This window comes from Phycodurus eques, chromosome 13 (assembly GCF_024500275.1).
Source record: "Phycodurus eques isolate BA_2022a chromosome 13, UOR_Pequ_1.1, whole genome shotgun sequence".
Lineage (NCBI taxonomy): Eukaryota > Metazoa > Chordata > Actinopteri > Syngnathiformes > Syngnathidae > Phycodurus > Phycodurus eques.
In genome coordinates this window covers 17,055,577-17,082,617 of record NC_084537.1, presented here as the reverse complement: position 1 = coordinate 17,082,617, position 27,041 = coordinate 17,055,577, and the positions used below count along the sequence as shown (strand labels likewise).

The 27,041-nt window shown below is 41.4% G+C and overlaps 2 protein-coding genes across 2 annotated transcripts; one reads left to right on the top strand and one right to left on the bottom strand.

Annotated features, from left to right (window-relative positions):
- Positions 1 to 601: 601 nt before the first annotated feature.
- Positions 602 to 5,505, top strand: txndc12 (thioredoxin domain containing 12 (endoplasmic reticulum)). Its single transcript, XM_061693379.1, has 7 exons — positions 602 to 763; positions 1,467 to 1,527; positions 2,418 to 2,470; positions 2,550 to 2,623; positions 2,700 to 2,769; positions 2,858 to 2,941; positions 4,326 to 5,505. The coding sequence occupies exons 1-7, from the start codon at positions 664 to 666 to the stop codon at positions 4,403 to 4,405; spliced, it is 522 nt and encodes a 173-aa protein (XP_061549363.1). The 5' UTR covers positions 602 to 663; the 3' UTR covers positions 4,406 to 5,505.
- gipc2 (GIPC PDZ domain containing family, member 2) lies at positions 4,952 to 25,997 on the bottom strand. Its single transcript, XM_061693378.1, has 6 exons — positions 25,391 to 25,997; positions 13,799 to 13,984; positions 10,157 to 10,337; positions 8,513 to 8,625; positions 8,350 to 8,431; positions 4,952 to 7,327 (listed from the first exon to the last, which is right to left on the bottom strand). Exons 1-6 carry the CDS (start codon positions 25,688 to 25,690, stop codon positions 7,176 to 7,178), a joined length of 1,014 nt encoding a protein of 337 aa, XP_061549362.1. The 5' UTR covers positions 25,691 to 25,997; the 3' UTR covers positions 4,952 to 7,175.
- Between the last annotated feature and the right edge of the window lie 1,044 nt (positions 25,998 to 27,041).

The following is a 27,041-nucleotide window of genomic DNA, read 5'->3' as shown; positions in this document are numbered from 1 at the left end:
GCCCAAGCTATGCGTGGAGGCAAGTCCGACTGTATCTAATCGGAACTTCTCGACCTCACACACCAGCTTCCCTGCCAGAGAGGTGACATTCCACGTACCTAGAGCCAGCTTCTGTAGCCGGGGATCGCCGCCTTCGGCCACCGCCCAGCTCGCACTGCACCCGACCCCTATGGCCCCTCCCACAGGTGGTGAGCCCATGGGAAGGGGGACCCAAGTTACCCTTTCGGGCTCTGCCCGGCCGGGCCCTATGGGTACAGGCCCGGCCACTAGGCGCTCGCCTTCGAGCCCCACCTCCAGGCCTGGCTCCAGAAGGGGGCCCCGGTGACCCACGTCCGGGCAAGGGAAACCTGAGTCCATTTCATAAGGGGTCTTTGAGCCGTGTTTTGTCTGGTCCCTCACCTAGGACCTGTTTGCCATGGATGACCCTGCCAGGGGCATAAAGTCCCTGACAACTTAGCTCCTAGGATCATTGGGACACACAAACCCCTCCATCACGATAAGGTGACGGCTCAGGGGCTCCCCCTTTGTTGTGTTGATGATTATTCAAAAGAAATAAATGCGAGAGCATCCGGTCAGACTTTTATTGTGAAACATGAAAGGTTGGACATCCGGGTCATGCGCACCGCTTTTCGATAAAGGCCAGTTTTACTACCAAAAACCGAAATGCAGACTTTTTTAATCAACCCCGTTTTGTTTACAGCTTTGTACGCTTTGCTGTCCTTGTCGTTTTTTCAACATGCCGTCGAGGCGTCGAGCGGCAAGGGTGAGTGTTAAAGTTGACGGTCAAAGGCAGTAGCTCGTTTGCTAGCTTGTCCACTTTGACACTCGCCACATTTCAACCGATCCCACCAATTTCAATGATTTTGAGCTCATTCTAGACATCTAGGCTAGTTTTACCATTCCCCGAATCCATGGGAAAAAAATCTATTTGAAATGGAGACATCCAAATTCTACTTATCATTCCCATATTTTATTTACTCCTTGTTGTTGTGTTTTTAGTGGGAATATGACTGATCTCGTGTTTTTAGATTTGGTGGAAATATTCACGCAGAGATGTGTGTACTTCCAAACAGTTCAGAAAGACAGGCGCACGTTTCCAAAATGTCTCGTTTTGGCATGATTCAACGCATCTCTCCCTGGCCAGTGGTCCAAAGGAATTTATGAGGTCATGAATGTGTTTGAAATAGTTTTTCTGTCTCCATGAAAGATGTGGGCAATGTGATGCACGACATTGACAAATTTAGTCTCAGGCGCAGGAGAGTCAGCAAAAGCATCTGCAAAGGTGACAGTACTCTACTAGTCTCTGTCAGGGATGGTACAACACAGCCCAGAACACCCGTTGCATTGCAACTTTAGTGTAGTACTTGAGGCACTAACGGGAATCAAACCCGCGCCGTGAAAGGCAGCAGCGTGTACCACACTACTAGTGCTTGCATTTTTATCATGTGACCTGCCTTTTTTTGCAGGATTCGGGGACAACATCCACTGGAGAACACTGGAAGACGGCAAGAGCGAGGCGGCGGCCAGGTGAGTTGGCTTGGCTTTTTCTGGACGACAAAAGGAGGACAATACACACAGGAAGTTTCCATGTGACTTGACAAAAGTCCTCATCTAGAGACTCTCCAGAGCACTTCACCCCTCTGCATCCAGACCGCAAATGAATAGAACTTGCTAAAAGCCACCACTGGTTAATTTAACTGAATCCCACAAAGATTTGATTTGATTTCCAGTCGTGTAGTCAGCACTTTATTACTATCCATGCGTCCATTTTCCGTACCGCTTATCTTCACGAGGGTCGACAATGACAAAAGAAACAACTGCACCCACGTCAACAAATTAGCCGAACATTCGAGTATGTGCCTTTCATCAGAAGCAAATACTAGTCATACTGTTAGTTAACGCAAAACTGTGCTAACACTGCAGCTCTGCTTACCTGGTGGCTTTGACATGGGCCAGTGAAGTCAGGCCATCACTTGAAAATAAAGGATCTTCGTCATGGGCTGATACTCTGCGTAAGGGCTGCTATTTTGTAAATTAGCAGAAATTCGGAACAGCTTCCTCAGGTGCATTTTGGGAAATGGGCAGCTCACAAAATACTTACTTGCTTGTTTAATGTCACACTTGATTGGTGGGCGAGCACGCGAATAACAAATTTAACCCTGTCCATGAACTGTCCTATTTAAAAATAAAATAAAAATAATAATAATAATAATGAACCTGTCCATTTTTATTTAAAATAAATAAATAAATAATAATAATAATAAAATTAATAAAATTGAAAAAACACACCATCTTTTTACACTTGCACATTACTTGATTTCAAATGTGAAAATGTGACTTAAAACATTGTAGTTCTTTGTCCATTATTTCCTATGGGCAAACGGGTGTGATGTTTCATTGCATTTGTGTATTACCAGTGGTCTGCCCCTCATGGTCATCATCCACAAGACGTGGTGTGGAGCCTGCAAAGGTAAACAGTGGATGACACAGACGTGGGCCACGTGTGATGCTAAGGTAGGCTAACACAGTTTTGCGTTGGCTCTTTTCAGCGCTAAAGCCCAAATTCGCAGAGTCCAAGGAGATCTCTGAACTCGCTCACAACTTTGTGATGGTCAACCTGGAGGTAAGGAACCCATCAGTAAATATTTCACTGGAAGAAAGTTGTTGTTGATCTCACACGAGTCTTTTGATGGTGAAAGGATGAAGAGGAGCCGAAGGACGAAGCCTTCAGTCCCGACGGAGGCTACATCCCGCGCATCCTTTTCCTCGGTACGCAGACACAATGCTGGTCGTCCGTATTGTTCATTGCGTTTTAACTGACAATTTATCGGTCAATAATGAGTCTATATTCTTGCAGATCCCAGTGGCAAAGTCCATCCTGAAATCACCAACAGAAATGGGAATCCCAACTACAAGTATTTTTACAGCAATGCAGAACAAGGTAACACTTAATAGACTTAGAAGTTAATTGGGCTGCTACTCTGGCTTGTGTATATGGCAGTTTCCCAACCTTCATTGAGCTAAGGGACATATTTAATATAAGAAAAATCCCACATCACATGACAACACAAAAAGGACTGAATTAGGCGGCACGGTGGCCGAGCACGGTGGCCGACTGGTTAAAGCGTCAGCCTCACAGTTCTGAGGACCCGGGTTCAATCCCCGTCCCCGCCTGTGTGGAGTTTGCATGTTCTCCCCGTGCCTGCGTGGGTTTTCTCCGGGCACTCCGGTTTCCTCCCACATCCCAAAAACATGCATTAATTGGAGACTCTAAATTGCCCGTAGGCATGACTGTGAGTGCGAATGGTTGTTTGTTTCTATGTGCCCTGCGATTGGCTGGCAACCAGTTCAGGGTGTACCCCGCCTCCTGCTCGATGACAGCTGGGATAGGCTCCAGCACGCCCGCGACCCTAGTGAGGAGAAGCGGCTCAGAAAATGGATGGATGGAAGGACTGAAATAATAATCTCGTCTCAATTTACTCACAAATTTACTTAATGTAATATCTGGCCATGTTTAGTTAAGGCCATATTTACAAATATTTACTGCAATTATTACTTAATTACTGCGTTAGTGGTAAATTTGTGATGGACTGTGGCACCCTACAGCTTGGGTTCAAATTCGGGTTAAGTTGTCTCTGTAAGAACAGAGCTCCTTCATAAGCAGAGGACACCCTCTAGATAGATCCCGGGAGTGTTTCACAAGGCTCTATACTCTGTCCACAGATTTTTACATTATACTCTGTCCCAATGACTTGATGTTACAGTAGAGAACTGGTAGAATTCCACAAGGTTTGCGATTCAGTCCACAGATTTTCATGTTTTTCAATGTACTTACTGTTTTTGTGTTTTATATTCATGGCCTAGAAGTTTTTCATATTTACTGTAATTATGACCTCTGCATTAATGTCGATTTGTGATTGACAAATTCGGGTAACGTCACCGTAGGAACGGAACTCCCCTGTTGATAAATATTGGCGGTGTTCTACAAGCCTCTATACTCTGTCCACAGATTTTTACATTATACTGTTGTAATTACTACATGCCGTTATAGTAGAGAACTGGTAGCGTTCCACAAAGCTTACAACTAATTCCACAAATGTTCATGTTTTTCATACAAATACACCCACGTGTGATGTGGGTGTTTCGGCGTGATAACGTTTCACAGTGTAGTCCTGCCACCAGATTCCGTTTGTCGCCTGAAAGTCATTCTGGATCTTTGCTCAGCCTAGCAGATCAAATAATTAGCGGAGAAACTCAGAAAAGGGGCTGTTTTTATGTAAATTAGCAACACAGTTACATAATAACTGTTTATTTTGTGTTCATAGTGGTGTCAGGGATGAAGGAGGCGCAGGAGAAGCTGACGGGCGATGCCTTCAAGCGGAGCCACACCGGAGACGAACTGTGAGGAAACGAGCGCCTGAGCAGCAAGGGCTACATCACCTCCTACCAACACTTACATCGCCAGAAACACTACTTTTTACATAATGTATACTGTACTATCATGGCTGTAACAACCTAAACCTAATCAAGTGCCATATTGACACACAACTTTCCATCAAGGTTCCCCACACTGAGGCTCCAAAACAGGTCGGCGGTAAATATTTATCAGGTCGCCAATTGTCAAAACGCCTTTATTTTTTATTTTTTAAATGCTCTTCAAGTAGGCACATAATCACGTTTGTCGCATTGAATTGAATCTTTAGTGTTATTTTATGTACAATATATGTTGGGAAACCTTAGACTTTTCACAATCACCCTAAAAGCCACAACCTGTACCTATTCACCATACCTCATACTTCCAAAGACGATTTCTTGTGAACATGTGAATTTATTTTGCACATTTCTTTTCTCCTATGTTATTTTGCCTCATTTTATACCCTGTGAACAAATAAAGGTTTGTTGTAGTGAATGTCGTGTGTATACTACTAGTGTCGTCGGGAGTCAATACACAGCAGAAATTGTGACAACACAATTTTATTGTTGAACAGTGGCAATTCCCTTGTGACAGCAGAAAAGACACTTTTTAATGACAAGAAAGTCATAAAAAAATATACAGTGATGCCTAGAAATACAAGTGACTTGACTTGCGAGTTTCTTTGTGATACGAGCCAACTCACAAAACTTTTTTTGCGAGCGCGGAGTTGAGATATGAGCACTGTGTGGTGGCAGTGACTCAACTCTCTTCACAACAAGCAGTTTGGGAGATACAATAAGTGAACAATTTTCAAAAAATACGTTTCAAGCTGTATTGCCACTCCCACACAAAGTAATTACACCTTACGTATTTAAAACAGCCATATAGCTTAGGCATTCAGTCCGGTAGATGGCATGATGTTGCGGCGCTATAACCCTTTTAACAAACGGATTGAACAGATTAATGGCATTTGCGATAATTTCAATGGAAAAGATGATTTAAGATAAGTGTTTTGCGTTAGCGGTGTGGTCACAGAACAAATTAAACTTGTATGTCAAGGTACCACTATTTGCTATTTTCATTGTTTCTTACGTTTTAACAAAAAGTTCCACAGTCACAATTTGTCATTCTTTAGCCTCTCTCTTCAGTTTATTGGATTAAAATGATCAACTAAATTAGGAATTATTTTTTAAAAATTGCATGTGCATCATATTTTGTACGTGTGCACATTTGCTTAATGACCAAAATTAAAACTTAAGAGGATGTTTGATGACTTTCATTACAACAGATGATCAATCCTTTGCCACTTTGTGTCATTCGTTCAGTCATCTTCCGTTCCGCTTATCCTCACTCGGGTCGCGGGTGTGCTGGAGCCTATCCCAGCAATCTTCGGGCGAGAGGCGGGGTACGCCCTGAACCGGTCGCCAGCCAATCGCAGGGCACATATAAACAAACAACCATTCGCGCACACATTCACACCTTAGGGCAATTTAGAGTCCTCAATCAACATACCATGCATGTTTTTGGAATGTGGGAGGAAACTGGAGTGGCCGGAGAAAACCCACGCAGGCACGGGGAGAACATGCAAACTCCACACAGGTGGGGCTGGGATTTGAACCCCAGTGCCCAGAACTGTGAGGCAGATGTGCTAAACAGTCGTCCACCGTGCCACCCACTTTGTGTCATTTCCAGTTTAAAAAAAACATGCCCCTAAACAAATAAAAACATTCCACTTTAGCTAAAAAATGTGTCCAAGTTATAAATGATTTTGGGCAAAACTGCATACATACGACGGGAGGTTTTGGAATGTAGCTTATCACAGGTGCCTTTTATTTCATTACCGTGTCAAAACAGTAGATTATTTATCACAAAACAAGTCGTCGGACATGGTAACCTATTCAAAAGCAGACATATTAGGCATTTTTTCACAATTTATAACAGTAATATGGTGTCCGATTAACACGTCTTTTGTCAAAATAGCCCAAGGATCAACAGTTACAGCACACCTTTTCCTTGATGAAATTAGGCAGTTTTGAGGAGGCTGTCCCCCTCTACTGCAGGGCCAACGCAGAGTACAACTTTCGTTAGAAATGATGACGGGGTGCAGTTGTAGGCGTATGCAGCCAGGCCTTGCGGTAGTACGGAGAAAAATGTGAGCAGCCGTAAGTCAGTAAAAGTTTTAAGTGCATTTTCACTCATGGAGGCAACACTTCATCACCAGGCTGCTGAATTAACACTATCAGCCAATACTGTTGTGTGTTTCCAACAACACTGCAGCAATTGGCTTTGACATAGTGCGATCTGGCCATTGCTTGAAAATGAAGTATGTTGACCCAGCCTAGCTGCACAGTCATGGACGGAGAAAGTCGGTATGGAGGCTGGGTTGTGTGAATTAGCAGAGTTGACACATTTTGTGAAACAGGAAGCTGAGAAAAGATCTACTTGGTTGCTGAATTATACTCTTGATGACCCAACTATTTCAGTTCAAGTCATTCAAATGTCCTCTTTACATCATGTGTCTCCTTTAAACCAACAAAATGGAATTCATAAATTTCTAAAATTATAGCTGACAAATCAGCATGATCACCTGATATGTATATATTTTTAAAAACTCTAAAAGAGTGGTATTAAAAAAATGACATGGCTACATGTTTAGCGTTCAGGCAGGAGGAGTGTCCCGTGCACTTCGCTAAAGCATCACCAAGCGAGACTCAGTTGTGCATGTGTTTTTTCGGAGGGTGGGTGGAGGGCAGGTGTCGACCTAGAACCTTCCCTGCTTGGCATCTCCGATTGCGCCCCAGACGTCGAAGACAAACTCGTCCGGGAAGGCGAAATCGCCGAGTGTCTCGTCCAGCGCCATGGCGAATTCATCTGGGTTCTTCTTGTCACGGCCCACCTCCACCATTGTGGCCGCTGGATGGAAATTAAAAGAAAACAAAACAATTTTTGTCATATTTGGAACCACTTCATGTATGTAGCTTTCTTGTTGTGTTTGCGTGGGTTTTCTCCGGGTCCTCTGGCTTCCTTCCACATTCCAGAATGATGTTTCTTAAGTTCATCGAAGACTAAATTGTCCTTAGGTTTGAATGTGAGTGTGAATGGCTGTTTGTCTACATGATTCTCAGGGTGTACCTCGCGCCTCTTGCCCAAAGTCAGTCTAATGAGGACAAGCGCTATAGAAAATGGATGGATGGATGGATTGATTATGTACATTGGTAAACACTTGGGTTTTTCTAATCACATTTTTTGGCACCCGAGTCCTTCTTTTCAAGTATCAGCCAATACTAACTCCAATTCGGTACCTCGACGAAGCCTTAAGAAGAGAAGGATGGATGGATGGATAGATAGATTAGCTCGATTGATACATGGAGTTAGTATAAAAGTGTCAATTTCATTATAAAATATAGATATTTGTCCATATTTGTCTTTCTTCTGATTGGTTGCCTCCGTGTAGATGACCCACCTGTGAGGCTGCAAATATTGCTATGTTGACAGCGCTGTCTCGGAAGCGGAAGGAGATCTTCGCAAGTGACGTCGATAAGCTTGAGAAATTCGAATGAACTGATTTCAGGCCTCTCGGCAGAAAAACGTCTGCAACTCAGGAATGCGTGGACAATTTCAATCCATGTTTCACATGTTTACTGAGGCACCATGGAGCCAGTACTACATCCCAAACAGTAGAAAAAGTTTGTTTGGTAAAATACGGGACTTTTAAGGACAAAGGCGCCGCCCACGAAACGCTGTGCTGCAGAGTGCAGATGCATGGACTGTGTGTGTTTCTGTTACTGTCACTCTTACAATACTGGTGAAATACACGAAACGTGACATTGTGTATTATAAAACTAAGCTGTTCCACTTGGCAAGGTGAATTCCATTGGTGGTGATCAGGTGTATCTAATGTTGTGTCCTCTGTGGGGTGGATGGTGGATACTCACCGAGTTCAGTGTCTCTGATCCCCATGTAGCTTTCCAGCAGGTCATCCACCTTCTTCACTGCTTTCTCCTCAAACTCTGTCGGCTGGACAATAATGCACATATAACTCGGGTGTTTGACAGGTTTTTATCGATTTGTTATTACTTGATTAGTTAGACTACTTGCCTCGTCCTCTACCGTCGCCGGGCCCTTGGAGCGAAGTCTCAGAGTTGCCTTGCCGTTCCCGATCTTATTGTCGGTGCTGGGCTTGGCGCCCTTGGACCTCGGCTCCAGCATTTCTGCCAGTTAACAAACAAATGATATTTCATCTCATCTGATATTCTTATGGGGTATACAGTATACTGTAAAGTTAAATTAGGTAGTGACGGCATCACGCAAGCACCATTCATTTGCAGTCTGGATGGGTGAACAGCTCCTCAAGTCTCCACAGGGTCCCTATATCGCCACAAAGTCGCTAGATTTTTTCCTAGTCGCTTTTATAATAAAAAGTTGCCAGAGAGGTCGGAAAAGTCACTGACTATATCGAGGAAGTAATTAAGGTGGCAACACTGAGTTGCCACTCACTTTGTCACAGTGCCCTGCCCCTGGTTGTCATGGTAACAAAACCACCTTGTATTTGCATGAAACATACTTAGGTGCGAGTCAAACCTTTTGTTTGACCTTTTTGCAGAAAATGCCAACTTTTGGGTTGTTGGAATTTGCAGGTTCCACTTTTCTTTTCCCAATCTACTGTTTTTTCATGTTTTTTTTTTTTTTTTTTCCCACCCTGTGTAGTCTCAGATACGGCGCCGCTCAAGTGAAGTGGAGAAGAGAAAAATGGAGAGCCACAGTCCGCTATGCACTTTCAGGAATTTATTCAACTGGATAGTCAAACACTCAGAAGGAACATGGAGCAGGTGTTAACATTAAGCTAAATAAATGGCCTACCCGACTGACTGCAGCTCCTGAAGTCACTCACTAGGCCACGCCCCATAAATGAATGAAACGCGTAAGAAGGGCTGCAACTAAATGAATAATTGATTTATTTTCTTTATTAATCGGACAAAATTTTCATTTATTTTTTTCCACCCCTTCAAGCAAAAACAGGTCTTTAAAAAAAAAAAAAAAAATTGACAATGCAGAAAATGCACAAACAAATTGATTATGATGCAGCTACTGGTTTAGTCCGTAAAATCCGACAGAAAATCGGCAAAATATTTTTATAATTTTTTTAGTAGAAGTAAAATCAGATGTTTGGATGTCTTATTTTGATTCAACACAACACAACAACACACTGCTTTCATGGAGGACTACAGAAATCGGAGAATATTTACTGTTGAGAGGCTGAAATTCCAAGGATTTGTATGTACAAGTTAAAAAAGGTCTCTAAACAATTAATCGAGGAGCAAATTAGTTGTCTATTCATTTGATAATAGATTAGTTAAATTGTTGCACCTCCACTTGCGACTGAAAGTACCAGTATATTAGTAAATTAAAAGCTCTGTAAGGAGTGTCACTCAAAAGTGAGCATTTTTGTGAAGGCAGAATTTGTTTGTATTTGCGCTCATTAGATTGTACACGGGGTACTCGGTTTACAACTGAGTTCTGTTACTCCGGCGGCAAGGTACCCCAAATTTGTACGCATGTATGAACACATTGTACTCTTTCACTAACCGATGCTAACGCAATACTAAAGTCATAATTGTAGTAAATTCTTGTATTAAAAACACTTGAAGGCCATAAATTAAAGGAAAATATAAGTATATTGGGCCCCTCGTAAACAGAAGACCTCCCTGTATTGTATGTGTGTGTAATTGATACGTCGCTCACCGAAGGCCTTCATGGGCTCCACCAGCTTAAGGGTGAAGGTCTCCTTCCTGGGCAGCTCTTTGAGCATGCGGGCCACCTCGTAGTGGCGCGTGCCCACGATATTGCGGCCGTTGATGCGCTCGATGTGGTCGCCCACACAGATCACTTTCACCTTGTCCACCACACTGTCCTCTTTGATGCGCTGCCACCACACACACATGAAAAATTACTCATGATTACACAAATTTGGTCGAATGGCTGTTGCTTTTTTTTTTTTTTTTTTTTAACTTCTTACTTTCGCCACTTGGGGGTGCTGCTGTACCAAATACTGTATAATGGTGCCTTGACTATGAGTTTAACTCATTTCCTGACCACGCTCATAACTCTTAACACTCATATCTCAAATTGACTATACCCATTAAAACGAATGGAAATTCCATTAATTTGTTCCAGCTCCCAATAAAACACCAACAAAAAAATTGTAATGTGTTTATTAATAAGAAAAATAGCACTCTACAGCATTGTACTACATACAACATACAGCAATAATTAAATACTATTTTTGTTCATCATTATTGGCATTAATTGTGCGATGCCTTGGCCAGCAAGGCCAGCTTAGGTTGTGCATACTTATATAGACAAAGACTTTCACAGTTAAGTGACTCTGTAAGTTCAGCAGTCGTTTTTCACAGATATTTGCGAATGTCTTATTTTAACTAAACCCAAAGATAATCAATCCGATTTCATGGAGGACAATAGGAATCTGAGAATATTTATTGTCGAAGCGCTGAAATTCCAAGGATTTGGTAAATTTTAAGTTAAACAAGGTGTCTAAATGATTATTCGATTACCAAAATATAGGTCAATTAATTTGATAATCAATTAGTTGTTGATTAATGGATTAATTGTTCCACCTCTAATATCCATTACTGAAAGTGTTAGAGCACCGCAACATCGATGTCACTTTTGTTAGCCTGTCCGCTGCGTTTAGCACTGTGTTTTAGCATTCGGCTAGCGACTTTCATTAAATTCTGGTTAAATACTGTACTTAGTGTAATTCTGTTTTATTTTTAACCTGAGAGTAAACTTTAACTGAGTGTCAATTAACAACTTTAAGCCTCTTTTTTTGAGGAATTGTTCAATATCTGCCTAACTGCTGCTTGACATTGTGAAGTTCGCTACCAGCATCTTGTCCTCATATCTCGAATTTTTGCTCATAAATCAAGAACAAAAAAAAAAAAAAGGTGAACGACGGCTCCTCTCTCAAAAAAACTCATAAGACTGGTTACTCGTAAGTCAAGGTGCCACTGTTATTAGTAAATTAATAGTGAAATTTAATAGAGTACAGTAGTGTAAAACCTGTGGTAGGTTAGGTTGTAAATGCTTTGCTTTCTTTCTAATCTATGGCAGAGCTATATCTAGCGTCACTGGCCACCCCAAAACTCCAACGAGTTCGTCTTGTCACTTATTGCAGAAAACTGAGACATTAAACTAAAGGCGGGCCCTGCAATCCTTTCATCATTCTGTATGCAGCCCTTGGTGGGAAAAGACTGGACTCTGTTGGTATGTGTGGAATTTTCTGGTATCCTAATATTGTTGTCCATAACGCTGTTGCTGAATTAACCTACATTGTAATCTTCAAACCAATCTAATCTTCACTATGAAGTGCTCAGTCATCTGTCTGAAATACTTTCCACTCTTTAAGAAAGTACTGTACAAAATACTGTAAGTATTTACTATTTTACAACTTTATTAGCTTGCTTGCTTCGTCTCCAGTGTTGCATTGTGGGCATGCAGTGTTGCCTTGGTATCGCACGATGGCAAATGAGAGCAAGGTCTGTCTCTGTGTGCGTGAGAGACGCCGAGACAACGGAAGCTCTTTACACAGTGGCAACATAACAAAACTACAGCGGACCTCGGCCAAGGCCACACCATGCCGATTTGGATCAGCACCAAACTGCAAACAAAATTCCCACAACCCCACAAGATGAAGCAAAATGTAATCGTTAATCCCTCTCCATGGCAGAGAGTTTACAAAATAGCTGCTGGTGTCAAAGCAATATGATGACTAATCATGCAACATGATCGCCAATTATGTGGAACCGATTGTTTTTTATTTCAACTTAACAGAAATTTCAATTTAACTCGAATTTCTGTTTATTTATTTAAATAATTGTATTATTTATTGTTTTATTATTTTTCTGTTATTAAGAAGTGTGCATGAATCGAGTTGGAGTTGCACAGTGAAGTGCAGCAGATTGGCAGTTCGGCATTTGCCTATTCACAGATTTTTAGTTTTTTTAAACATGTCCTCTAGGAATGCATAGTATTGGGGGGAAAATGATGCAAAAATGGAAATGGAAAAATGAAATGTTCGTAATATACGTGGGTCCGCATTATACATGAGAAATTATGGTAAGTGTCCAGCCAGACATGAAGTCAAAATCATTTCTTTTCATGGCCAGTTATACTGGAGTACGTGTATTAGCCCATTTGAAAATATTTAAGAAAGACAATTTTTAATGCATAAAAATATATTTTTTTATTTAAAAAAATTCAGAATGAAATAAAAAGTTAAACTACTCTAAAGTGATCCAAGTGTTTTGTGACCCTCCAGCACAAAATCGTCCAGAAAGTGTTGATTACGTGAAAAAGATTTTCACATGTGAATTGAACACCCGAAAAATAAATAAAGATCACTTTCACAGTCGGAAATTGATGGGAATTTCTTACCTTAATTCCTTGGAGAAATTTTTTTTTTTTATTGATTGGCTACAGCGAAATGTCTGTGAGAAAAGATCAACCAAGCAAATCGGCTGCTGCCCTGTGCAAAACGAGGTAAACCACGTCATGTCTGGTATCAACAGAAAGCTTGCAGCTCTCTGCAGCCGTGGGTTTAATTCAAATGTACATCATTACACGTATGGACCAACAAGAAGCAGTAATACAGTCCCTCATGGTGTTAACATAACATCCTCGTTGCTAGGCTAACGCTGAAACGGCACTTCCGGTCTTTAAACTGACATATCTCCACCAAATGTTACCCGATTACCACAACCTATACATCGTTGGAAAGCATTTTTAACACCTTTTCAGAAACTGTATATAGCTCAAAAACACAGCCATGCGACTTCTGATCAGTTTCGTGCTGGAGGGTCACATTTTTTAGTAGTATTTTGAACATTTCTCTCTTACTCTTCTTTGTATTTTCCCGCAGTCTGGATGCCCTGTGGCACAGCGGTACATCTCACAAGTCAGAACTGGTCCTATGACAGACTTCTAGATTGAGGGAAGGAGGATTGTCGATGGAGATATGGGGAATGGATATGGTTAAGTGTGCAGGGGCTGTGTTGGTCATCTGGAGTACACCAAACACAATAAGCCAATTCAGAATGTTTGTTAACAATAGGCGTCAGGATACATCCAGGTAGCAGAACGCGAGTGACTGCTGCTGACCTGAAGAGATCCAACTGGCTACTGTAGAAGTGATCTGAAACTGAAACTGAAACTGAAACGATGACAAATACTTGTGTTTGAGGTAACATTTTAAAAATCAGTACGTGTGTACCCCGCTTGAGAGTAACATATAATAATAACAGGAACAAATAAGAAGCTAACAGGAAGTTCCTCTTCGTCATCCATTGTGGTGGAGCGCAGGTTTACCTTAATGAAGGCGAACCCAGCACCGTTGTCGGTGATGGTCAGGCCCAGCGCATCTTCTGACTTTAACACTTCCACCTCCTTCTTGATTCCCCGGACGTGGGCAAAGATGAAGTCCTCCAAGCCGATCTGGCCGCCGAGCAACTTGTCCATGTCGATCTTGTGTGTGTTGAGGGTGCAGAAGAGGATCTGCGTGACAAATAAATAAAATCAGAAAATCCAATCAGTTTGGATCAAAGAACAGCCAGAAGGCATGTTAATCACTGACGGCTCTGAGTGTCATCAGTGTGTGTGGGTGTGTGTATGTGTGTGTAGAAAATAAAAAAGACAAATGACCTTCACACTTTAGAGGGCTTATCAGTGTGATCAGCAGAAGCAGTAAGCTGATTTCACAGCACTTTAAACAGATTGACACCCAGCTAGTGGTCCGACTGCCACCACTCATTTGTTGCACTCTCATACACATTTCACAGTCTTACATCTGAGCTCTACACTCAGATGAAACAACAACCTCAGGCACGCCAATTAGGCACGCTATTAGTTACGACTATGGGTAGGGTTGGGCATCGTTTGAATTTGAGCGATTCCGGTTCCAGCTCCTTAGTTCGATTCCGGTTCCAAACGATTCTCGATTCTGATTCTTTTAGGGGGCTGGGTCAAAAATGTTTGGATGGTTTAAATAAAGGGTGTCCAAATTATGAACATCGATTTTCTTAGCAGCCCACAGCATAGACTAAAATGAACGGTTTTTATAACCAGTATCAATATCAAACCTACAAACTAAAAGGCAATGTGCGTGGAACTAACCCATTTGACCTAATATTCATTCATTGTTTCAGCTAAAAGATAAATATAGCACTGTTATTTTAGTTAGTTAGTTATTTTAACTGTTTTAACTCTTTTATTTTATTGTTTCACTCACCCAGTTGACTGAGAGGTGACTTCACGATATAGCTGCCCTTGTATTCCGTTTCATCACGTCAAATGGTTTATATGTGCAAGTTTTAACTTGACTTCTTGTTTTAAGCTTGTAACCTTTGATTTTGAAGAGTACGGAACGGAACTCAGCATTTTGACACAAAAAGTAACTTCACATGGCACCGCTGATTTTTGTTTTTGTTTTTGTTTTTTTTTAATGGATGGAACCAAATGCTCTAAAACACTGATTCGTTTCCTTACACACCGATGAGGCACAAGGTTAGTGTTTGTGATACTGTGAGACAATTTTTATGCGAATTGTGTCCCGATTCATTGTGATGTAAAGTTGCTACGGTGAAGTTTTAGCCCAATGTTAAGCTTTTTTCTTTGTTGTCTTCGGCGCTTACGACGGTTTGAAGACTAAAATAAACGCTGAAAACCATCAGTGCAGAAGTGCAAGAAACCGTTTACCTTGTTAGCTGTATCAATGTTGGCATAGACGTATTTTATGGTTACACTCACCCAAGTCACTGAGAGTTGACTTCATTGAAGCTGCGCGCGGTGTAGGCTGAGGCTCGGAGCGAGTCAGACGCTACACCTCGGGAAAAACTCCTTTGCACAATATAATCTTATTCCAAGTGTTGCATTGAGGTGACTGGTCATTCATTTTAACAAAGTTAAGACACACTTTTGTTCGCCGCCGCTGCCGTTGAGCACAAGCACGTCATCGTGCCCTTTCTTCTTCGTTGGTTTACGCCGCTTCTTTGTTGCTTTTCGCCACTACTTATTCGCGGCTGGAGGACTAGGCATCGAAACTGGGAACCGAAATGTTTAAATTTGAACGGTTCTGGGAAAAACGGAATGTTAGTCCCGATTGCAATCGGTTCTCGTTTCTCGATGCCCAACCCTACCTATGGGATCCAATACGAGAGCTGTACGTTGGGGAAAAGTGCCTTAGATAATACAGCAGAACAACCAAAAGAGTCAAAACATAGAGCTCAAACCATCATCCCGCATGCAAATACGTGTTGTGATGCCATCACAGATAGTACCAGATGATAACCACAGATCGAGAAATTGACATTTTGAATGTGCACATTTTTTTTTTGGGGTGACGTCAGCACAAAAAGAGTACCAGTGATGGCGACCAGGAAATGTGTGTTAACCATAAAACCAGAAATGTAATGGATTGTTTTTATTGTGACAGCACCACATTAACTCATTCGCTGACAACTGTTTAGAGCATTTTGATTGATCTTTCAAGACCAATGGAATACTGTGTTCTGTGACAATGTGAGCTCCAAATGTACCAAAATAAAGAGTAGAGTTTCTTTCACCAGAAAAAAAACTTTGTTTCAAACTTTCACCGTTCTTTATTAATCACTAGTAGAATATGGGCTGGTTTCACAAAAAACACAGGTTTCTGATCAAAAGGCAGAGAAAACAAGATTTTATATTAAAAGACATGTCAAACAGAACAACGCCTTAGTTTGACAAAACATTTTTTTTACTTCTGTGACAAAAACAAGCAAAATAGTCAGTTATTTAGCGATATAAATCTTTGAAATTTGCAGTGAACAATGCGGTCGCATTGTACATGGCGTTGCTCATTCATTCCATAAAATGGGTCATCTTTTCTCATGATCGCGACACTCTTTCTACTACCTACCACGAAACCATACTCTGTTTGTACTATACATATTCATACTCTGTTGAAAAATGTATACATGTTGTTGGCAGCAAACTGTTGGATTCCAGTTGACTAATACATTATCAATATCCATAACATTGAGTGATTTAATCACGTTCTGAAGCAACTGAGGGTCCATTAAGTCTGTGCCCGATGTCTTCAAATGGTGAGTAGTTTTACTTTAATTTAGATTTATATTACTGTGGTTAACTTACAATGGATGGACTTAATAGTTTTTTAATTGATCGATTGTGTGGAACTGAATATTGATTAATCGTGTCCAGAAACAAAAGCCAGAATTATTTTCTTCTGCAAAAAGGGAGTGAATCAGTTTTTCACTGTGTGCCAATCAGGCCTTGTTTTCGCTGTTTACCAACAGGCGCTATTTCTACAGATACACACACATGCACTTTATCCAACATGTTGCCATGGGGAACCAGACCATAATTGAAGAGGGTGATAATAGAAAGGGGGCCGCAAGAGGAGGAGAGAGAGACTGAATCTAAGGGTCTACTTTCTTTCGCCACCCACCCACCCCTTCTTCCAGGAGGTACACAAGTGCTCGCTCACAGCCCGTTACCAAGGCTGCCGGCAGCGTTAAGCGGCTTCTCTGCGCCCCAGGCGGCTCTCAGTGCTACTCCCCTCCCCACTGTGCCCTTCACACTGCTGGCTGGCGCGAGCTAGATTCTACCCCCCCCCCCCCCCCCCCCAATCAGACTCACCACACCTCCCACGGACTCGAGAACCACATGGATGAAGGGACTCAATGTACGTGTGTTTAACTTTGGCCGAGATCCACACAGACACACACACACAGAGTACAGTGGAACCACAATTTTGACATGAATAAATGTCATTCAATTAACATTCTACTATAGTATTGCATCAGAAACACCCAACAACACCCTTTAAACAGCATAACAAATAAAAAAGATGAAATAAATTAGCATGTTATTCTGATTGGCTTTGTCATAATTTGTCGAGCAGATCGGCTCTGCAAAAGACATTTACTCCGAGTTTATTTTTAGCCTGACCGCCAATAAAGTTATTTAAAAAAATTAAAAAAACGGTGGTGTGGGATAGACAACACGTAATGTGTGGATCAAACTACAAGACAAATTTGGTCTTTCACGATTGCACAATGTCAAACTACTGCAATAAAATCTTGTATTCCGATACCACCAATCACAGTCATCAGCATTCACGGCGGTGCAATCGTTAACCTTACCGCGTGAATGTATGATGTTCCACTGTGATAGCAGAGTGGCATCACAGTGGAGCACAATGAACTCATCTTTAAAGCTGTCCTGTCCAAATAAGTACACAACTACTAACCTCGTTGCTAACCAAAACAGGAGCACTTATCAAAGATGCCGTGACAAAAGAATGCTCAAATACATTGGAACCTTTATTTACAAACTTAATAACGTAAACATGACTAATTATAGTCGAAGTTTTCACACTTTGCACACAATCTAAAGCTATACTGTTTATCAAACATGACAAGGGGTGATCGATCAAAAACCTCTATTAGCCAAGTTAACAACAACAAACGGAACTGTCCTCCTCATTCAAATGCAGCTGCCCTGCCCACATGCACACAAACTGTCATGTTACGAGTCCCTCTGGTACATAGATAGAAAGTCAGGGGAAACTTTTTATTTTTATTTTTTATTTTACTTTAACAACCACGTTCCTCCAATTATGAAGAATACAAAAAATTCATCCACTTTACCTTGACTTCTTGCAGCTTCTTCTCCTGACAACAAGTTGGCATGTCAGCCTTCTGGCAAATGAAAGTCTAGAAATGCTACCACTTGCTCGGTGTTTTTCATTAATCCAAACAAGCAAGAATTTTTCTACTTGGTAAAAAAAATTATCTTGTTCCTTTCGAAGATAATTCACTCTCTTTGCCATGTCAGGAGCAAAAAAAAAATGTTCACCATAGTAGCAATCGTGGACTTGTTTCATCCATACTTGCGAGCAAGCTCTGCAATGCGTGTGCTATTGATACACTATTCACAAATCGTCTTTTTCAAGTCCCTCCCTCTTGCCACGCTTGTCCGTTGCTTTTCTTGGACCCATGTTGAGCTAGCAAAATGCAAAAAATAGGCGAAAAACACCTACAAGGCAGAAAATGACGCGCTAAGCTAAGTAGTGACCAACTGCGACGCTGGCACAGCTGTGAGTGATCCGCCTTCTCCACAATGGGTGCACCACCTCACACAAAATGGACGAATGAAACATTTGCACACCGCGATAAGGTTCGTCCATCGGACAATACTTTTGTTTGGTCTGAGGTGCGTAAACAGAATAGTTCGGACATTGGGGCATTCGTAAATCGGGGTTCCCCTACACCCGTCAACCTATTTCTCCAACAAAAGTCTTCCCGCTAATAATACGCCTTTTTATGAAACTGTGTGGATGTGTGATTTTCCACAGCAAAAAAAAGGTGCTATCACATCAGATCACAATGAAAACATCTTAAATGTGAATCAAAACACAACATTGGGATCTTTAAAAAAAGGGTAAAGGTAAAAGGACCGTTCTGAGGGGGGCTCTATCATATCGTTCACTTCTCATAGCACAACACAACACTTTAAAATAACATCCTGTACAAATTAGCATGGTAAATTACACACACACACACACACACCTGCAACAAATGAGATTGCGCCACTTAATCTGTTGGATTACAAAATCCGTCACACCAATGCAAGGTAAGCAACGCTGTGCAGGCCACACATTCAAATTGCAGGCAAACAGCGGCCACACCTCAAACTCCACAGCTGGCCGTATAAGCACAGACTTTGACCCAAGTAGGAATAACACTGCTTCTGTCCACATCGGCTAGACCGTGGAGTCAGATGATGTCATGGGTCTTGGTTGCCAACTTGGCATTTTATAGATGCCAGTTTGGTAGATAGTGTGACCAGTCGGCTGGAAGTTAAAGTTACTGGAGCGACACAAGTGCAAATTAACTGTTACAAAGAAACAGCGTGAATACCCTAAAAGGTAGGTAAACAGCTACAGAAGAGACACCACTGTACCCATTTGAACTTGGTCGCTAACCAAAACAGCAGCATCTACCAAAGCATGTAAACCTGTCACTCAGATGAATAAAAATGTTTTTTCCTGCACGGTATTAAAGATGATCTCAGGTTAGGGCAGGGCGATTAATTGAAATTTAATCGTGATTTCGATAAAAACATAATCAAAGAAAAACTGTGCTGAACAGAGTGGTGTGTGTGTATTCAAGCTTGTGTTGTGAAAGCACCCTTAACGCACCTGTGTTGCTTGCAGCAAGCTTGTGAAACGTTATTCTGCCCTCTCTGAGTGTGCGTTAAGCAGTTTAATGACACCCCAGTTGGAGTTTATTGTAAACCTAAACACAACAAAATGAATTACACACATACTTCCTTTTAGAAACTTGGACGCTGTATGTATGTGTCTATGACTTTTTAGCTCTGCCCAGTCTGCCTCAGTTCTTGCCGTTTCGCTGCACTTCTCCGTAATAAATGGTAAATGGACTGCATTTATATAGCGCTTTATCTACAACTTCACAGTGCCCAAAGCGCTTTACAAAGCCTCACATTCACCCACACATTCATACAATGGGCGACTGCTGCCATGCAAGGCGCAGCCAGGCCCACTGGGAGCAAATTAGGGTTCAGTGTCTTCCCCAAGGACACTTTGACATGCGTACAGTCGTAGTCGGGATTTGAACCAGTGACCCTTCGGACACCCTTTTTAAAATCCAATTTCATCATTTTCTTCTTAATACATTGTGGAGGTATTGGTCCAGACTTTTTATCAGCAGATACTCAATATCATGTGACTTGTGTCACACTCTGGTGCAGAAAAAAGTCCCCGGGACATCTCTACCGCTAACATTGTTTAATATTAAACCAAAAAATGAGTACAAATACAGGCCTTCCCTTTTGAGAGATGCCTTTTAATTCAGTTACATCTAGACAATCCAATGAGATCCATTACGAGAGATCGATCAAAAAGAAGATGAATTTTTCAGTGTCGTAAAGAGTGGGCATGTTTTCGGATGGAGGAGTAGCCCAAAGCAGAGTTGATCCCCGGGGAGCTGTGGGATGGCCGTGGCCCACCACAGGTTATCTGCTCAAATTTGAGGCAGTGCCCGCACAGCCGGACGTCAGGGACTTCCTGCCACTGCCAACGCCAACACATGACTGCATTATTACGTGTGTGTCTCTTTTGTGACATGGGTGGATAGAACATCTATGTAGCATCATGCTACGCTACTGACAGATATCAACATCCTGTTGGCCAACTCTCGTTGTAATCGGGGGCAAATGTCAAGTAACGGATCAGGTCAAATGACTAGTGAAGCCTGTTAGCATTGCCTTTAGCATTAGCATTCCGCGTCCACGGACACACATGGTGCCCATTTAAAACCAGTGGATTTATAGACATGTTGGATAATTTTGACCCAAGGTATGTGCTTCCAAGCCGTAAATATTTTACTCCAGTCGCCTTGTCTCACCTTTACAACTCTACACAAGACCACAATCAAGTCACAAATATTCAGCGAAGCATTTTGCTTCGGTGCGTTACCATTCCGAGTTTACAGTTGGCTATAGTTTTTTTACAGCTCCAGTGAAACGCACACAACCAACACCTGTGTAATAAGCATGGTTACAACAACCTGTCGATGTCTTTTTCTTTGTGTTATCATGTCACGAATGATCGACAAAGGAATTTTCATTCCAATTAGACACTTGGATAAATGTTTTTGAGTTGTTTTGATAGTCCACAACAGTTTGAAATACATGCGACCAGCACCTATGGACTTTGCATGGTTACAACTATCCTCCTATGTCTTTCTTTGTGTTATCAGGTCAACCAAGCAACTTACTTGTTTGACCTGAAGTTACTAATTCATAGCGCTTTGCTTAGCATGAGCATTCTGAGTCAGCAGCTTTTTTTAGTTGTTTTGACAGTCGACACAAGTGTGGAACGAATGCAACTGACACTTACTGGACTCAAGCGTCATACCGTATTTTGACTTGTCCATCTGCATGGGAAAGCAAGAAATCATCTTCACATTATCAGCGTCTAGCTACATTTCAGCAGGGCAAGACTGACTACAAAAGCCAAAACGAGAGCAAGTTGAGACAAAGACATAGTCTTAAGTGTCAGGAATAGACATGATGGAAGAAAGGGCAACATAAATGGGCTAAAACCTGCCGTGTCTAGCTCCTTTCGCAAGGCGCCAGACAGATTCTCTGTGTTTTTTCGGCTTCGCATCTCATCAACCAGTGTGTAAGGTCGCACAAAAGCCGCCTGTGCATTCACACTTTCAAAAGACAAGACTAAAAGAGGGGGGAGGAGAGCAGACCAGCTTTTGTTTTGGATCCTTCGGCAGTCATGTCTCACTAGATACTATAGTACCACCCCAATTCCAAGGACGTTGGGACGTTGTGTTAAACATAAATAAAAACAGAATACAATGATTTGCAAATCATGTTCGACCTATATTTAATTGAATACACTACAAAAACAAGATGTTTAATGTTCCAACTGAGAAACTTTATTGTTTTTAGCAAATAATCATTAACTTAGAATTTTATGGCTGCAACACGTTCCAAGAAAGCTGGGACAGGGTCATGTTTACCACTTTGTTACATCACCTTTACTTTTAACAACATTCAATAAACGTTTAGGAACTGAGGACACTAATTGTTGAAGCTTTGGAGGTGGAATTCCTTCCCAGTCTTGCTTGATGTACAGCTTCAGCTGTTCAACAGTCCGGGGTCTCCGTTGTCGTATTTTACGCTTCATAATGCGCCACACATTTCCAATGGGAGACAGGTCTGGACTGCAGGCAGGCCAGTCTAGTACCCGCACTCTTTTACTACGAAGCCACGCTGTTGTAACACGTGCAGAATGTGGTTTGGCATTGTCTTGCTGAAATAAGCAGGGGCGTCCATGAAAAAGACGTTGCTTGGATGGCAGCATATGTTTCTCCAAAACCTGTATGTACCTTTCAGCATGAATGGTGCCTTCACAGATGTGTAAGTTACCCATGCCATTGCCACTAACACAGTCCCATACCATCACAGATGCTGGCTTTTGAACTTTGCGTCCATAACAGTCCGGATCGTTCTTTTCCTCTTTGACTCGGAGGACACAATTTCCAAAAACAATTTGAAAGGTGGACTCGTCGGACCACATAACACTTTTCCACTTTGCATCAGTCCATCTTAGATGAGCTCGGGCCCAGAGAAGCCGGAGGCGTTTGTGGGTGTTGTTGATAAATGGCTTTTTCTTTGCATAGTAGAGTTTCAAATTGCCCTTACGGATGTAGCGCCGAACTGTATTTATTGACATTGGTTTTCTGAAGTGTTCTGAACCAATGTGGTGATATCCTTTACACATTGATGTCGGTTTTTGATGCAGTGCCGGCTGAGGCATCGAAGGTCACGGCCATTCGATGTTGGTTTTCGGCCTTGCCGCTTACATGCAGTGATTTCTCCAGATTCCCTGAACCTTTTGATGACATTATGGACCGTAGATGATGAAATCGCTAAATTGCTTGCAATTGTACGTTGAGGAACATTGTCCTTAAACTGTTTGACTATTTTCTCATGCAAGAGGTGACCCTCGCCCCATCTTTGCTTGTGAATGACTGAGCAATTCAGGGAAGCTCCTTTTATACCCAATCATGGCACCCACATGTTCCCAATTAGCCTGTTCACCTGTGGGATGCTCCACACAGGTGTTTGATGAGCATTCCTCAACTTTCTCAGTCTTTTTTGCCACCTGTCCCAGCTTTTTTGGAACGTGTTCCAGCCATAAAATTCTAAGTTAATGATTATTTGCTAAAAACAATAAAGTTTATCAGTTTGAACATTAAATATCTTGTCTATGTAGTGTCTTCAATTAAATATAGGTTGAACATGATTTGAAAATCATCCTAGTGAGGAGAAGCGGCTCAGAAAATGGAGGGATGTATTCTGTTTTTATTTATGTTTAACACAACGTCCCAACTTCATTGGAATTGGGGTTGTAGAAGAAAGTTTTTAACCCACTCAAACTCTGACAACTAGAAGCTATGAGGCACAAATATTGATTCTCCACCAAATTAATTTATGATATTGCATATATGACCGCATGGTATAGATGTGAAATGTGCATCAACACATAACCAAAGAAAAGGCTGACTCCATTTCGTTAGCAGTCTCTTCAATGCAGGGTTTTGTTACATTATGTCTCGTCCTGCCCTGTGTGTACAGAGAGGAGTATCAAACTCATTTTTTTCACAAGCCATTGTAGTTATGCTTCCCCTCAGAGGCCCGTTTTGACTGTGAAACCACATAGTGGTTCTTCGAGTTACAAGTGACCCAACTTAGTTTCTCGAGACACAAGCTGTCACCCAGCCAATTTTTTCTTCTTCATGTTGCGAGCAAAAAATGAGAGAAACTTCACAAGAAGAACAATGCTCTCTCCTTAATCTTGCCCGTTTCCTCTTCTTTGTGGCCATCCCTTTCTTCAATGACAATCATGCCATGTTTTTTGTGGTTCAATAATAAAATAAAATAAATAATAATAATACAATACCATATATTTGTATGTGGCGCCTCAAAAAAGCCTTACTCTGTTGCCCAGCCTCCCCAACGCATTTCTTTAATGGCAGACACACAGGATAGTATTAGTTAATAAACATGCCGTATTTCCTCAAATAGTTGCCGTGCCCCAGTTAGTTGCCTTGTGCATCATCTACTAAACAATACTATTGTTCACACACGTCATTAAATTGATAACTCTCAAGCCCACTTAAACTACTACATTGCTACCCAAAACACCTATTGATGACGCAGTGACAAATAAACGCCACCCTCAAATAGAAAGCCTCCTTCCCTCCACCCTAACAGCTTGTGACTCAATATCTTTCGTACATGGATGTCTTAAAGTCACCTTCTGAGCCCATTTAAACCATTGCTAACCGAAACAGCAACACCTATTGAAGATGCTATGACAAATAAACTTGAGTTGCGAGCAAAAATGAGAGAATCTTCACAAGAACAACGCTCTCTCCTTATTCTTGCCTGTTTCCTCTTCTTGTGGCTATCCCTTTTCTCAATGACAATCATGCCATGTTTTTGTGGTTCAATAAAAAGAATAATAATACAATTCCATATATTTGTATGTGGTGCCTCAAAAAATACTTACTCTGTTGCCTAGTAGTAGTCGACTCAGCATTGCAATGCATTGATTAATCAATATTTTTACCCACCCCTAGAAAAGATAATTTTTTTCAATTGAGTTGTACAGGTCTCAATGGTGGAAAAAGTTTGGTCTCATTTTTTAATCACAAAAACATGGAAGTTGAACAGGGGTGTGTAAACTTTTTATAGCCACTGTGAGTACAGTACGGAGTATGAGTTCTTATCCCACTTTTGGTTGTACATAAACCCCAGGTGTCCAAACTTTATACTCCGAGGACCGCATACAAACAAAAAAAACCAGGATGCGAGGGCCACTTTGAAATTCTTCGACTTTAATGTATTAGACACTCTAACATTAATCAATCAAGCAATTATATTCTTTATTTATTGTAATTAGTTTGAAAAAACTGCTACGTCACAGCTTTATGTAAAAGCTGCGGCCTTGCATTCCACTAGAATAGATCCGCCCACCCCCTGAACTGAACAGCAATCGAATCCAATCTCCACATTCAGAATCAAAACAAGACCAATCTGTAGAATGATGACCATTTTTAAAAGTTACTTGAGATAGGTGGAGGAGACCATTTTAGCTTCTGAAAATGATCGTCACTCACCACAGTGTTATAAAGAGAAATGTTGTTACTATTTTAGCTGGAAATACTTTTGTTTTCTTTTACATCGTTGCATATCTAGAAAAGCTCTTCAGCATATAAAACGAATTGTGAACACCCTGATTGAAGCAAAGTGTGGTTGGTGGTGGGTGATTGAGTGGGTCGGTGTTCTTACCTCCGGTGGGCTGATATTGAAGGCGTCTGCTATCTTGGCGTACAGCTCCTTGACGTTGGAGAAGCCTTCAATTCTACCCGTGGGGCTGCCGTGGGCGAGCTGCGTGTGGAAGACCAGCTTGGGCCGCAGGTTGGCGGGCGGCGGCGGCAGTCCTGCGGCGCCGTTCGCCGCCGACTTGTTGCCTCCGGTGGCGAGCAGCGAGCCCGCCGCACCTGCGTGGTGCCCGCCGCCGACCTCCTCGTTGTCCACCAGGTGCTCCTTGGTCGACTTGTTTTTCTTTCTCCACGGGCCAAGCGGCATTTTTGTGCGTCTCGGTTAGCCCGTCAAACTGCTAAAACATTTGAACCTATTGAAATTTCGTTGGTTTTTTTTTTTTTTTTTTTTTTTTTTTACTTCCTTGTTTCCGTTTCGCTTTACTTTCCTCTTCCTCCGAGGATACTTTCCCGTCGCTCACCTGGCCGCGGCCCAGTCCGAAACGGCGAGTTTTGCGGGGAAGACGGCGGCGAACGAACAACAGGTAGCCGGGGATAAAGTGCGTTGTAAGAGAGGCAACCTGCGGGGTGCCTGGCTAACAATAGCCTCTCTGTGCGCGCCTCGCCCCCGGCGCAGGCGCAGTGGGAGCGGCGGTGGTGGTGGCGGCGGCGGCGGCAGCAGCGGTACACCTGTGCACCCATGCGGTCACTTCATTGGGTACACCTGTCACAACCAGAAGCATCACTTTTTCCTCAGTGCTTACTACGCAGTAGACACATTTGCACTGCTATAGTAAACAGCCATATAAATAATGTAGCATTACAAAAATAATTCAATGAAAACAATTATATTTTTCATAAAAATACCTAGTGGGTAAAATGCCCCCAGATAGGAAAAGGGTTCCCCACCCCTGTTTTACATAATATGAACAATATTTGTACATGCTATTTACATAATTTACATTAATTCAAACAATATTTGCACATACAATCTCCATAGATATAAATAATCTTTCAACACCTCCAGTAGAATAAATATTTGCAAATGTGCAATTGTAAATGCAGTATCTGAAACCGCATTGTTCTTTTACTACTGTATATTTCAACACTATCTTCAAATTTATTTTAAATTGTATTCATACTGTTTTAGAATGTTTTGCTTTAAAATTTAAATATATTGTATTTCAATACTTATATTTTTAAAATATTCTGAACTAAATAAATGCTTTATTTTATATTTTACAGTGTGCTTCAAGTTGTAACGTGTTATATTTCAACTTTTTTTAATTATGGATTTTTTTCAATATTATTTGATTTATTGTAATATATTTTATATTACATTTAAATATATTTTTTATGTTATTACTTTTTTACAATATGCTTTGGTTATTTTAAATATCTATTTTTTAATTACATATTTTTTTTAACTTTACAAAAAAAAAATTATTGCTCGATGTCACCTCTGTATTTTTTCTGCGTAAAATTCTTGAGATCCAACACAAAATTTTGCATTTACAAGTATACAGTTGTGCTCATATCCTGGCAGAATTTGTGAAATATTGACAATTTTTGGGAGATATGACTGATGAGTGAATGAGGACCATCTCATTATTTTCTTTATTAGTTTCTTTATTGAATGAGGACATCTCACTATTTTCTTGATGGTGATTTTTGTTTAA